The 12,869-nt window shown below is 54.6% G+C and overlaps 3 protein-coding genes across 3 annotated transcripts; all 3 read left to right on the top strand.

Moving 5' to 3' along the window:
• Positions 1-2,994: 2,994 nt before the first annotated feature.
• UMAG_04947 (uncharacterized protein) lies at positions 2,995-6,483 on the top strand (the record flags this gene model as incomplete). Its single annotated transcript, XM_011392957.1, has 1 exon — positions 2,995-6,483. The coding sequence occupies one exon, from the start codon at positions 2,995-2,997 to the stop codon at positions 6,481-6,483; it is 3,489 nt and encodes a 1,162-aa protein (XP_011391259.1).
• Positions 6,484-7,254: 771 nt separating this feature from the next.
• On the top strand, positions 7,255-7,670 carry UMAG_04948 (putative glutaredoxin; the record flags this gene model as incomplete). Its single annotated transcript, XM_011392958.1, has 2 exons — positions 7,255-7,434; positions 7,542-7,670. The coding sequence occupies 2 exons, from the start codon at positions 7,255-7,257 to the stop codon at positions 7,668-7,670; spliced, it is 309 nt and encodes a 102-aa protein (XP_011391260.1).
• Positions 7,671-9,369: 1,699 nt separating this feature from the next.
• UMAG_12292 (uncharacterized protein) lies at positions 9,370-12,745 on the top strand (the record flags this gene model as incomplete). The annotated part of the gene is made up of 2 exons (XM_011393091.1): positions 9,370-11,160; positions 11,273-12,745. The coding sequence occupies 2 exons, from the start codon at positions 9,370-9,372 to the stop codon at positions 12,743-12,745; spliced, it is 3,264 nt and encodes a 1,087-aa protein (XP_011391393.1).
• Between the last annotated feature and the right edge of the window lie 124 nt (positions 12,746-12,869).

Raw genomic sequence — 12,869 nt, forward strand, 5'->3', positions numbered from 1 at the left:
GGGCGGATGTGGCTTTGGCTTCTGACAAAGCTATCGCGGCGAGTCACGAGTGGAACGGCAAGTCTCACTTTGTCGCCAGTGTCACGTCGTCACGGTCCGGATCTGACACGCTTGATAGTGAGGCAAACAGGCAAAAACAAGGCAGGGTCTCAGATTACAGCACGCTGTGCTGGTCTCGGTTGAGATGCTGGCAGCGTTTGGCCTCCTGGGAGTAACCACGTAACTTGTTGCGCCGAGACACGAAACCCAAGAATGATTTGCACTTGAGTCGCTCAATCTCGACCGATAAAACGCTCACACTTTGTGACTCACACTTTTGCTGAGCTACCATGTCTCTGGAAGGCGACGCTCAAGCACAGTCGCGGGTGTTGACGCTAGACAGGCCAAGGTGGATGCCCCTGACTCGTTGGCGCCTGTCGAACAGACACGATTCACGCTGGGGGTATCATTCGTCTGCGTGATTTTCTGCTGTTGCTCAGCGATGCAGCATCACCAGTTCGTGAGTGAGCAAGGCGAAGTGGGTTCACTGTCGCTGTAAGTTCACGAAAGACGGCGTGCGGTGATTCAACCGTGACTGCAGTTGACCAAACGCGGGGAGCATGCTTTGCGTTGCTAACTCACGACTTAAGTTAACTTATTTTGACTTTTTGGCAAACAGGGTCAACCTCTGTGGTAAAAATTTCGAGGCAATAAAGCGTAAAACCGAGAGAGAGAGAGAGTATGAGAGCCGAGGTCAAGGCGATGCTCATCTGCAGTCTCATCTAATCACGAATGAGATGCGAGTTGCGAGCATCAAAGGAGCATCAAAAGAGCAGCACCAAGCATCAGTCGGGGGTGCTTACGCTAAGTGATCCCAACACGGAATTGCTGAGCAATGCAGGACCGGACCAATCGTGAATAGCTAGCTAGCTGTACGTGGCTTGAATCGTCAAATCTGGGCTGACAAACCAGAAACGAGCGGGGCGGGGGGTTTTTCCTCTCAATTCGTGATTTTCGTTTTTGGGATTCAGAGGGTCGATTTTTGTTTTCCGATGCCGACTACATTGGCCGTGCAAATCGGAGGTTGGGCGGACAAGTCGGCGTTGAGAACTGCAATCGGCCCGCCCCTTGCCTTGTCTCGGAAGCACGACAATGGCCAATAAGTTACAAAAGATACTTTGACTTGGGCTTGGAGAGGAGCATCGACATACGAGATGGGCTGTGGTTGTAGTTGTGGGTGTGATTGTGATTGTGCTTTGCTAAGCTCACGGCTTGTCGCAGCTCTGTGCTCCTATACCGTGACAGGGTGGACTCGTACGGACGGACAAGACCGAGATGGCAGGCAATGTGACAAGGTGGAGCCGACGTTGACGTGGATGGCATAACCCTAAATTGCATGCTTATGCTAAGCAAATAACGTACTCGTGACTAACTCGAGTGATTTGTTATTGTGCGCCTTACCCGTCGGCTCTCTCTCATCACGAATTGAAGCGGGCCATCCGACGCCCACACTGTAGCCACTCTCACTCTGGCTTTTCCCACAGCGTAGGTGAATGATTCGAGGGGATCGTACCGATGGATGAGCACGTCAAGATTCAAGTGCTAAGCTTTCAAGCCGATGGATGCTGTGACGGTCGTGGATGTTGGCACATGTAACCGCATTGCACAGCGCTGTGTGACTAGTTAAATGCACGATGAGCTGACAGATGAAACGCGCTTCTGAACAACAACCACGAGCGAAGACGTGAGAGAACAAGTCGATTATGAATATGATAATTATAAAAAACAAAAACAAAGACAAAAGCCAAGTCCATCGTGCATCCTAACACCACTTTTGGCTGGCGTTGCAGGCATCACACCAGTCACGAGTCAATCGTACTTTATTCGGTGCGCGCACGCTACCTTGGATAAATCATGAATGCTTGCTTGAATCACGAATGTTGAATGAGAGCACGATTCACGATTAACGATTCACGATTCACGATTCGTCAGCGCATCGCTCGGCTTGGAAGCTGACGCGAGCAGAGCTCATCAGCAATCATGAATTACGAATTGACAATTGTTCAATCTTGGCCATTCACGATTCATTCCTCTCGGTGTCGCTCACTCACACACCTTACACCATCATCTGCTTCAGCTACACTCGGACATCTCGTCGATCTGGATCTGGCTCTCTGTCTGGTTGGCGACCAACTCGTACTCTTTCACCCTGTGCCTCGCATTCGTATTCGTATTCGCATTCGCATTCGCATTCGTCTTGATACCGCCAATCTCATCTAGAACCAATCCACCAATCCCTAGGTCCGCCCTTGCTTGCCCAATCGTGTGCGGCCGACGATTACATCTCCTCCCATATTCTCGTCGCAGCAGACAGAGACATCGCTTAGCTAAGCCCCACTTTCTTCTAGCTTACCGAGCAAACCAGCTTCCAGCGCTCCCTTGTTGCCTCGTCGCGAATCGCTCTTCATACCACCAGCGCTCCACCAGTCCGGGCTCGACCCTGTCTCGTCCAACTGCCATCAGACAGTCACTTTCGACCGCCTTCTGTGCGCGCTTACCACCTCACGTGCCACTTACAACCTAGACCCGTCCACTGCGCACCTTCACCCTTTCCGTCCTGCTGCGCCAACCTGGCTTTCCTTATCTTCCCCCAATTACACGCCCCTCAAGCGCACCATACACACTGTCCCGCTCTTCAATCAATCTAATACGCTTTCGCTCTCAACTGATCGCCTTACAGAAGCCTACGTAGCGAGCATCGCTTTGGTAACCTTTTCGCTCACAATCTTGGAGTCATCGACGCTGTCAATCATCCACATCGACGCCATCAGGTCCTTTTTACCGTGATCACCCCATATCTCCCTCATCGTATCACTAGTAGCAATCCTGCTCGTCGCCAATTCATCCCTCAAAAGCATTTGGCTTTTACGGCGTCCTCGCTAGGTCCACCTACCACTCCCTCTTACTCCTTCATCTGGCCAGACGCCTTCTCATTCTGAGCATGACGAATTCAGCATGAGCACAGCATCCACACAACACCAACATCATCGCCACGCTTGCGATGGCGGTTGTGCCTCCAATAGCCAGCCGTCTGGCAGCTCCCCCACCAAAAGTCGTCAACACACCCCTCCCCCCGTCGCCTCTTGTGACCAACACATGCCGTCGCCTCTTCAAAATGCACAGTCATCTGGGGATTCGCGCAGCACGGAGCGAGCTTCTTCACCTGCGACGCACACCCACGCAGCCGCATACGCACAACCAGATCCATCCCACGATGCCCTCGCAGCGTCTTCGTCCCTCGTCACTCATTCTCGCCTTCCGCAGTCAACTCCACTAGCCTCATCTTCCTCGTCTACGCAGCCACAGCCACAAACAGGTCGTCTACCCACCGCAGCCCAACGTCGACGTGCTCGCGAACTCGCTACTGTTCTCTTGACTCTCGCCACCTGCTATGACTGCCATCGACCGGTCCACGACCCTGTCACTCTTCCCTGCGGCCACTCATCGTGTTTGCAGTGTATCAAGGACCGTGTGCTACCCAGCTCTATCCCTGCCGAACACGAGGTTCTGCCGTTGCCGTGTTTTACTCATCTTCCGCCTCGTCTTCCCCTCAGTCCCATGACGGTGCCCTGCTCTGCGTCTGGTTGTCCTCGTTCCGCCATTGGCCGCGGCATTGGCGTCTGGGCGGGCCACTTGCCCCGTTATGGCCTCATTCCCACTTATACCGAAAGGCTCCCATTGGTCGATCAAGACGTTGGTCCTGGAGCGCCGCCCGTCGACGGCTTTGTCATGGGTGTCGCCGACCACCCGCTCAGGCTCACCGTCATCGGCCCACAGACCCGGTCCAAAGCTCACCTTTTCGCCGTTCCACCCCAAGGTGTCGAGCCGCCGCATTCCAATACGCTTCATCAGACCGCTACGACTCTGCTTCCCTCCTTGGCGACCAGTAACATGCTCCGCACCGACGTCACCCTCAGCAAGGCCGTAGCCATCCTCACGCGATACGCTTCTTCGCCACTCCCACGTTCTCCTCACCAGCGACCTAGCCTGCCTGCTTCCTCTGGAGCCTCGGTCGCCAGTCCGCGGTCGCACCACGCTAGAGTCCGTCGCACAGCAGCCGCGTCTAGTGTGCTCTCTACCTCGATACGTCCGTCCACAGGCTCTCGAGCTCGCGCAGCCACACGTAGACGCCGCAGGTCCCCTCTTGATAGGTCAAGCGTCCGCGCCCCAGGTGCCTCTTTGGCAGCTCATCGCCCTCATCCTCGCTCTTCGTCGAACGCTGGCATGGGCGTCTTTGGTCAAAACGAATCCGATCTTGAGAGCGGCACGGTTGGAGGTGTGCGTGCCACAGCCTCTGACTCCGACGATGGCTTTGCGCAACGCATCGATAATGACATGCGCTTTGAGACCAGACAGCGCAACACAGTTCGCCGTGCTTCTGCGCATTTCGAACATGACGACGACAGGGATAGCCGCACCCTTTGCGTTGTCACTGACGACGAGCACTCCGACGAGGACAACAGCGACCGCTTTTGGCCCGACCGTGTAGGCGGAGCCTATTCTCGCCCGCTTCTGTCCACCAACGTCGCTCGCAGACGCGGCAACGCACGCCGCAAACGACGTCGCCGACGACGCAGTGATGGCAGCGTCTCAAGCGCCCATTCTTTACCCAGAGCCAGCTCCAGGCAAATCGACGCGAATGCAGCCAAGACCGGAGCGCTTTCCGACGAGGCAGTCGCACGCCATTCGAATTCGGGTTGGAGCACAGAAGACTCCACCTCGAGCCTTTGCTTGCAACGCAACAAGCGCGCTGAGGCGCTCGACCAAGCTGTTCACCGTCGTCATGTGGTCCAAGCCCACAATGCTGATGCCACCACTAGCGATGCAGGCACCGATCTCGACAGTCACGCTGCCAATGTCCAACACCGTGCCCTCGAGGTTAAGCAAAGCCTCGCGCTTTCTTCCAAGGTGGGTACCAACGGCGAGCCCCTCGTTCAGTCTGTTGCTACCCTGCATTCTGAGCTGCTCGAAGTGGTCGAATGTCAACTCTGCTACCTGCTGCTCTACAATCCTCTCACTACGCCTTGTGGTCATACCTTCTGCAAGTCTTGCTTTGCCCGCAGTCTCGACCACGGCGATCGTTGTCCTCTGTGTCGAGCCGACATGCCCAACTTTTCCTTTTTCCAGGATCACCGACCCAACACGGCGCTGCTCAAGATCCTTACAGCAGATACTGCAACCTTCTCCGATGAGGATGCGTTGGATTCGGATTCGACACAGGCTGCTGCTGGCATGGCAGCTACCAGCACGTACGCAGGCATTTCGGTCGCCTTGGGCTCCGACAGAAGTATCGATGATTCTGCGGGTGGTCGCCACCGTGCCGATTCCATCGTCGACGATGATCCAGAGTCGGCCCCTCACCACTATGGCTTCAAGCGCTTGTACGAACAGCGCAAAGTAGCCATAGAGCAGGAGGAGCGCGAAGCTCGACTGTCGACACCCATCTTCGTCTGCACCCTCGCCTTCCCAGGTATGCCTACCATCCTGCACATCTTCGAGCCGCGCTATCGTCTCATGGTGCGTCGATGCCTCGAGAGCGGCAACCCTCGTTTTGGCATGGTGTTGCCGTCCAGGACGAATGGAGGTACAGAGGAGTATGGTACTATGCTTGAGATCAAGTCGGTGCAGATGTTGGCGGATGGACGCAGCATGTTGGAGACAGTCGGATCCTACCGCTTCCGTCTGCTCGAAAAGGGCTCTCTGGATGGCTACACAGTTGGTCGTGTTGAACGTGTTGATGATATTTCGCTCGAAGAGGAGGCTGAGCTCGAACGCGCCGTGCTGTTGCGCCGCACCGAGCTTGATCGCAAGAAGGCAGCCGAAGCATCGATCGAGCAGCCCCACGCCTGTCCCATGGTGCCGTCAATGTCGGCTCCCGTACACACTCAGGCAAGTCACGATGAACACGACCAGTCGTCCGATGTCGTCTCTGCTCGACCCGAGATGTCAAGAGCAGAAAGCGACGCGCTGTCGATCTATCGCTCCAGCGCATCGTCGGCTGCTGAGCCGCCGTCATCGGAAGCACAGCCTGTCATGGTTACTGGGCAGGTAGCTTCACCGAATGGTGCATCCGATGCCACGGATGCCGAGCAGGACACTAGTGGTGACGGTGAGGTAAGCGGCCTTGTTCCCTTCAAGCCTGTGCCTGCCGAGCCATCGATCGAGGAGCTCGTCGACATCTGCACCTCGTTCATCGAGACGTTGCGCTCGGGCTCGGCACCTTGGCTGCTCTCGCGTCTCAACCACACCTATGGTCCGATGCCCAGTGCTGGCGAAGTCGAAAGGCTCGGATACTGGATGGCACTCGTGATGCCCATCGACGAGCATGAAAAGGCAAAGCTACTGCCCATTCGCAGTCGACGTTTGCGACTGTGTCTAGTCGTGCATTGGATTGAGCAGCTTCGACAGAGCTGGTGGTTCAATAGCGGATGTACCGTCTCATAGACACTCCGCAAGTCGAACATGTTTCACGTCCGATAGATGCCAACCTTGATACCCTTTGTTACTGATTCGTACACGTTGACCTATCTTCTCGATGTTGTCTCGAACGCATTTTTTAAATTACTGAACCTTTTTAATCGTGTATTGTTCACTGTGTTGTCTATTGGGCTCGATTTGGGCGGCCTGCGTAAGTCTGATCATTCGCAGAAGCAACAGAAAGCTGAAGGAATCCGTTTGTGCAGCCCAGAGTCACAAATCGTGAATGAGTCGTGAGTAGCTGTTGCACGTTGAAAGTTTCACGTTAAGGATTCGTGATTGATACAGTGTGTGTGAGTCGAGAGTATGTGATTCGTGAATATCAACTTAGCCGGCCGATTCGTACAGCAATCACGAATATTTGAAAGTTTCCTCCACATGATGACAAAGTGTGTGTGTGTGTGTTGTATACAGTCGTGAGTGATGAGTGTCTGATGGGGTTCGTGGTGTAAATCGGCAACGAAGTTGATTCGTGATTCGTGGTTCGTGCTGACGACTTGATTTTGTGAAATTTACAGTACCATTCACGATTGGTGTTGGTACTCTGTGACTGTCGTGTGCGTCAGATGGCCTAAGAGCCTACACGCTCCTGGTCCTCACACCATCATCTCCGTCGCTTTATTAAACACATCTTGCTGGGTGTGCTTTCAGATCGCAACAATAGGCGCAGCAATTTCAATCGCATCGTCCGTTTTCGGCAGTACACCCGATTGGACTTCTCTCACTCAAGAACGAAAGATGGCGGCTAAACAGGCAGCTGAAAAGCTCATCTCGGAGCACCTCGTGGCGGTCTTCAGCAAGAGCTATTGTCCTTACTGCTCACAGGCCAAGAGTGTCATAGAAAAGCTCGGTCTGGACAAGAGCAAAGTCGGAATTCTCGAGCTCGACCAGATGGGTTCCGAAGGCAGCGACATCCAGGTATGTTACCAATCACCGTAGTGAAGATCGAAGCGAGAAATCGAGCGAGGGCGAGAGAGAAAGAAAGAAAGAAATGCGATACTGATGCGGACACTGTTCTTCGACAGGCTTACCTCCTCGACAAGACCAGCCAGCGTACGGTCCCCAACATCTTTATCAACCAGAAACACCTCGGTGGCTGCTCCGACCTGCTCGACGCTCAGAAGAGTGGAAAGCTCCAACAGCTCCTCCAGTAGATCGTCTCGATGAGTGCGATGATCGGTGGCGCTCGAACACGATGCACTTGTTCATTGTGCAGTAGTGACAACACACTTAAAGCAATCATGAATCGATAAACTTATTCGCTGTGGCGGCGTGAGTGTCAAGATCGTCAATGCAGTCTAGGAGTCTCGGGATTCGGTTGATGCTCTTCACGATGGTTTAATGGAAAGTTGAGTGACGAGAAGAAACTTCCGTGGTATAGCTCGACTTGCGACGTTGGTCAGTGAATCCGGTCTGTGGGCCTTTGCCACTGGGCAACACGTTTCGTGGCGAGCAATGCGCGCGCTAGATAGAGTCCCAAGTTTCCTCTGACGACCGACGTTCCAAAGCCGTGTGAGTCAACCGTCGGCGGGGACGGCTGCATGAGAGCCGGACCGAGAAAGCAAGTACCGGTCGCTTGCCTCTTGTTTGCTTGCGTCGCGACCCTTGATCAATGTACTCCTGCATCGTGGCTCGTTGACATAGCCCGCCCGACCAGGGTCATACCGCAGACGCGTTGGTCAAAACACTCAGCGGGTACTGGTTTTGATCTCCTTCCGCTCATCGTCGCAGACCTCCCGATTTCGGCACCGCTACTTCGACCGGCAGCTCGTGTGAAAACACGTTGTTGCATCGAGATCAATCACGAGGCCTCGTGCTGAATTGGACAGGTGCCGCCATTCGTGATTCACGATTCACATTACTGCACGCTATGACCGCGATCGCTTGCTGGTTCGCTATCTTTTCTTGTCGCCATGTAAAGGGCCCGTGTCCCGGGCAATTCAGCGCGGACACAAACCGAAACATTTCGTATTCTGCGATTCACGATTGTCCATCAACGCCGCCAGCGTCAAAAGGGAAAGATCGATCTTTTAACGCTCAAGACTTGAGCCTCATAGACAACCACGAATCACATGCTTTGGCAACTCTTGTACGCTTATCTGTTTGCGATTCCATTTGGCACTGGTCCTCTCTCTCTTCACTGCTGTGCCTGCTGACAAGCCTGCTGCAGAAGCGCGGTCCTGAACGTGCCTTCATTTTCTACTCGCCCACGAACAGATCGCTCCAGAAAGTAGTACTAACTAGCGCGCAAAGCCGTGGCCTTACTACAGCGCAGAGGCATGGTTGCCGTCGAAACCTATCGTTCGGACCTTTGCTTGGGCCTTTGTCCACCCCGTGCCATCGCGCTATCGAAGGTTTACTAAGTTTCAAGGTGGACGTGGTCAGTCTCCGTCAAGCGGACGCATCGCACAAAGAAGGTGCAGATTTACTCGATCTGAGTGTTTTAGCTCGACACGCTCCCCTTACAGAAGAATGATCACACCGACTAAGTATGCATGCTCCTCTCTTCCTAACTCCAATCATGGAAAGGGCTGTTCCGGGTTCTGATCATCCTTCGGATGCTGACTTTCAAGCGACAGAATCGAAGATCAGTTCTCCAACAGTTCGGTTCTTGCTAAGGCGGAGTATGCGAATAACCAACCCTCGTATATATTCACCAAATTGTTCATCGAGGAACGATGAATTGGAGGCCCTTTCTGCGTCGCACCACAACCTTTTTCCATCCGTCTTCTCTTCGATTCTCCCACGGTTGAAACAGACCTTTCCCTTTCCCTTTCTCCCTCCCAGTCTGTTCATTAGAGATCGCTCGTCGCTGTCGCCCTCTGAGGCTATCCCAGCTTTCTATCCACAGCTATGGGCTCTGCCTCTCCCCTACCATTGGCGCTCCCCAACATCGTGAAGGCGCCAGACGGAAGTTTCGGCCCGAGTCTTTCTGGCTTCCCTCTCAGCGCCAACGCCACAATTCAAGAGTTGGCGACGTTTGTCGATGCTCTTGCACTCAAAGTCTATCCTAAAGGCTATTGGCAGCTCACATGGGCGCTCAATACAGTCAACTTGGTAACGTTTTTCACAGTGACACTCGCATTGCGTGCGTATCGTTCAAGGAACAACTCAGTCCCCTTTTGGCTGTTCAAGTTGGAGCAACGTTCTTATCCGGTCCATCAGGTTCATCGTGTCAAGCGGCGGCTCAAAGCATTCGAGAATCTCGTCTCGAGCACAGCCCGAGCATCAACGCCATCATGCAACCTTGAGGGAAAATGCTTCGAAAACAACCATTCAGGGACGGGCGAGATGGTCGGAAAGAAGAGTGAAGCGCGAATGGGCTGGTTCATCACGGCTTCCTGCGTGAATTGTCATCTGATCCTGACGAGCGCCTATGTGATCCTGCTCTTCATCCAGACCATCCAGAGCTACGTGATTCGCAGCTCGAATACATCACCGGCGCTTCTCGAGCCAGGTGTGCTGGACTGTATCAAAATGCTATTTATCTTCTCGACCGCCTTCTTTGCAGCGCTCGGTTACATTGCGCTCTTGCTTCCATTCGTACCGCCTTGGCTTTGGAACTGCTCGGTTTTTTGCCTCTACGCCTCGGCTACTACGATCGGTCTTGCTTCTGGGTGCAAGGCAGCATTGAGTGCAAGCAAACTCAATGCTTACCGTACCTACATGTATAAAGCCATCCCATACATCTCGAGACTAGATGCGGCTACCGGTGACGGCTTTTCGGCTGTTGATCCAGCTACACCCACTACATGGAGGATGGTGCTATTTGCTATTGCCATCCAGGCTTATGCCGAGTCACTCGACCAAAGAAAATGGCAAATCATCTACGTAGGCCTGATCGCAGTAGGTGGATTCACCCTCGGCGTGGTCTACCTGTGTATACTGGTGCTGCTCGTCAGAGTTGTTGCCAAGGAGCTCGTTCAGCTTCGCAGCTCGCCTTCTTCACTTTCTACGAAGCAGGCTGATGGACTTGTTCGACCAGACACGGCAGTGTTAGCGTCAACTGCACCGCATTCGCCCTTGCCAGGCCCAGCAACACAGGTCCTCGAAGTGGCTTTCGGTGCTTCGCCGCCTCGCAAGGATCGGTTCAGCTTTCAAACGCGTTCAGCACCAAGGTCACCACCCTCGACTCCGGCACCCAGTGGACCACTTCCATCACCACCAGCTGAGGCTGCAGGCACATTGTTGCGGTCTTCACCATCGCAAGATGTCGCCTATGCCGAACGGGTTTTGCACGGTAGGATTTCGCCGACCCCGAGCTCGATACACTCTTACAGCCACAGCACGGAAGTTGGTATCGCTAGCGCACATGAAAAAGCCAGTCTGCAAGATCGAGCCAACTCATCGATCAGAAGTCCGGCTCAGTGCAACAAGGAGTTTATGCGGGAGCAGCACCACTCTGTACAGATCGAGACACACTACGAGCGCGCGGTTTCGCCGACGGAATCGGAGACTGCGGTGCAGCTCGAGCTGAGACCGAGACTGGCAGTGGACCCCGAATTCGCGTCTTGGGACCTCACCACGCTGCACGCGGATATGGCTACGCATGACGGATACGTGGCTGTCTGTCGCTTCCTCTTCAACTGCATCGTCGATCACGCCGCGGTGATGCTGCAATGCTTCGCGTTTGCTTGCCACTCTGTAAGTCGTCTTGGAGCTCGATCGTCCTAGTTGAGCCCAACACCTAGCTGACCACTTTTTATGACTCAACTTGTCTTATCGTGATCAACGAAATGATGAATGGCGCTCGAAGGCATACATGGCCGTTCTTTTCAGTAAAGACTATCCAGGCAATGCGCACAAAACCAGCTCGGCGGTCGGTGTCACTACGATGGCAGCCGCATCTCTTTTCACTGTGCTGTACGTGCTCAACTGCCTGAACTTGTTCGCGCCATTCCTGCTGTTTCCAGCTTCGCAGGTCAAGCTCGCATCCATGCTTGCCTCACTGTCCTTGAACACTTCGCGTCTAGATAGGCGCAACGACGATGCGGTGTCTTGGAGCAGACCACAGCGCCGCGCAAGAAAGGTGGCGTCGAAAGAGGCGCACTCGCACTCGCACTCGCACGATCACCGATCGAGTCATGGTCGGCTGAATGCCTTGCGACTGCAGCCTAAAGACTCGCGCACAAGCCTCATTACGTCTGTCAATAAGCAGAGCAGCGAGACATACACATCGGCCTCTCAAGGCGTCCACCCTTACAGTGCTCGTTGGGATCCAGCTGGTTACAGCGCTGGCACTAGTGTTATGCCAGGCTCGCTCGCATGTTCTGAAGCACACTCTTCGTGCGACGCACAGTATCCGCCAAGCGTGTCGAAAGACGGGTCGAATTCGTACAGTCAGATGAGCGCGTGCGATAGCTCGTCAGAGACGGCAGCAGAAGCATCGGCGGGTGTCGGTGGCGATGGCAGCGGCAGTGGGATTGGCGCACGTGTTGCAGCTTCAGTCAAGTCGATGGGTAAGCTGGGCGTCGCGTCTGGTGGCACGGATGCTCGCACCTGGAAGCGGTGCAACCAATTCAGCACGCCGGCGCAACACTTTGCGTTGCAGAGTGACACTCACACATCTCGGAACGAGTCTGCGACTCATGGATCAGCATGGACCGCGAAATGCGTGTCGCGCGTGTTTTCGCGGTTCTCGACTCACTCACACACGCAGCGACGCGCGCATGTGGCCAACGACGACATGCGCGCTGGCTCCTTGTGGACGCGAGACAGATCGCAAGCTGGCTCGCTTGCGCCAAGCAGCACTACAGCGTATGCGCCGTCGACCGAGTCGAGTAGCGCGTTGCGACCAATGCCAAAGGCGTCTCAGCTCGTGCTGGATTCGCTGATTTCATCGCGCGCGTTGCCGATTGGCGGCTTCTACTGCCACGCCAACTGTGTGGTGGACTCAGCGACAGCTCTGCGGATGCAGCGTTGCAACGAGCCGGCTGAGTCGGCGCGCACGTTCACGGACGCGTATGCGCTCGCCGAGCGCCTCGAAACGCGATCTGACGAGCGAGACCGTTTGCCAACACAGTCGATGCGCCACGAACACTGCGAAGCCGAGGAGCGGCTTCGAGCCGACCAAGCTGCTGGCGATTGTGCTCGTAGCTATGCGGAGCCAGTTGGTTGGCGAAGACCGAGCCACGTGCGTACGCAACTGCAACGTCCATCACAGTCCACGATGGCGTGCGGCGTTTCGACGCGTCCAGATCGCAGCAGCACGCACGATCTTATATTATAAACAGCAGACCGGCAGAGCATATATAATCGACACTGTGCATGCCTTCCGTGGTTGTTAAGACAGACTACGGACGACTGCACGTCATGTTCATGAACAACAGCTTGTGGGTATAGCATCATACACG

The sequence above is a fragment of the Mycosarcoma maydis genome, chromosome 15, assembly GCF_000328475.2.
Source record: "Mycosarcoma maydis chromosome 15, whole genome shotgun sequence".
NCBI classification, from domain to species: Eukaryota; Fungi; Basidiomycota; class Ustilaginomycetes; order Ustilaginales; genus Mycosarcoma; species Mycosarcoma maydis.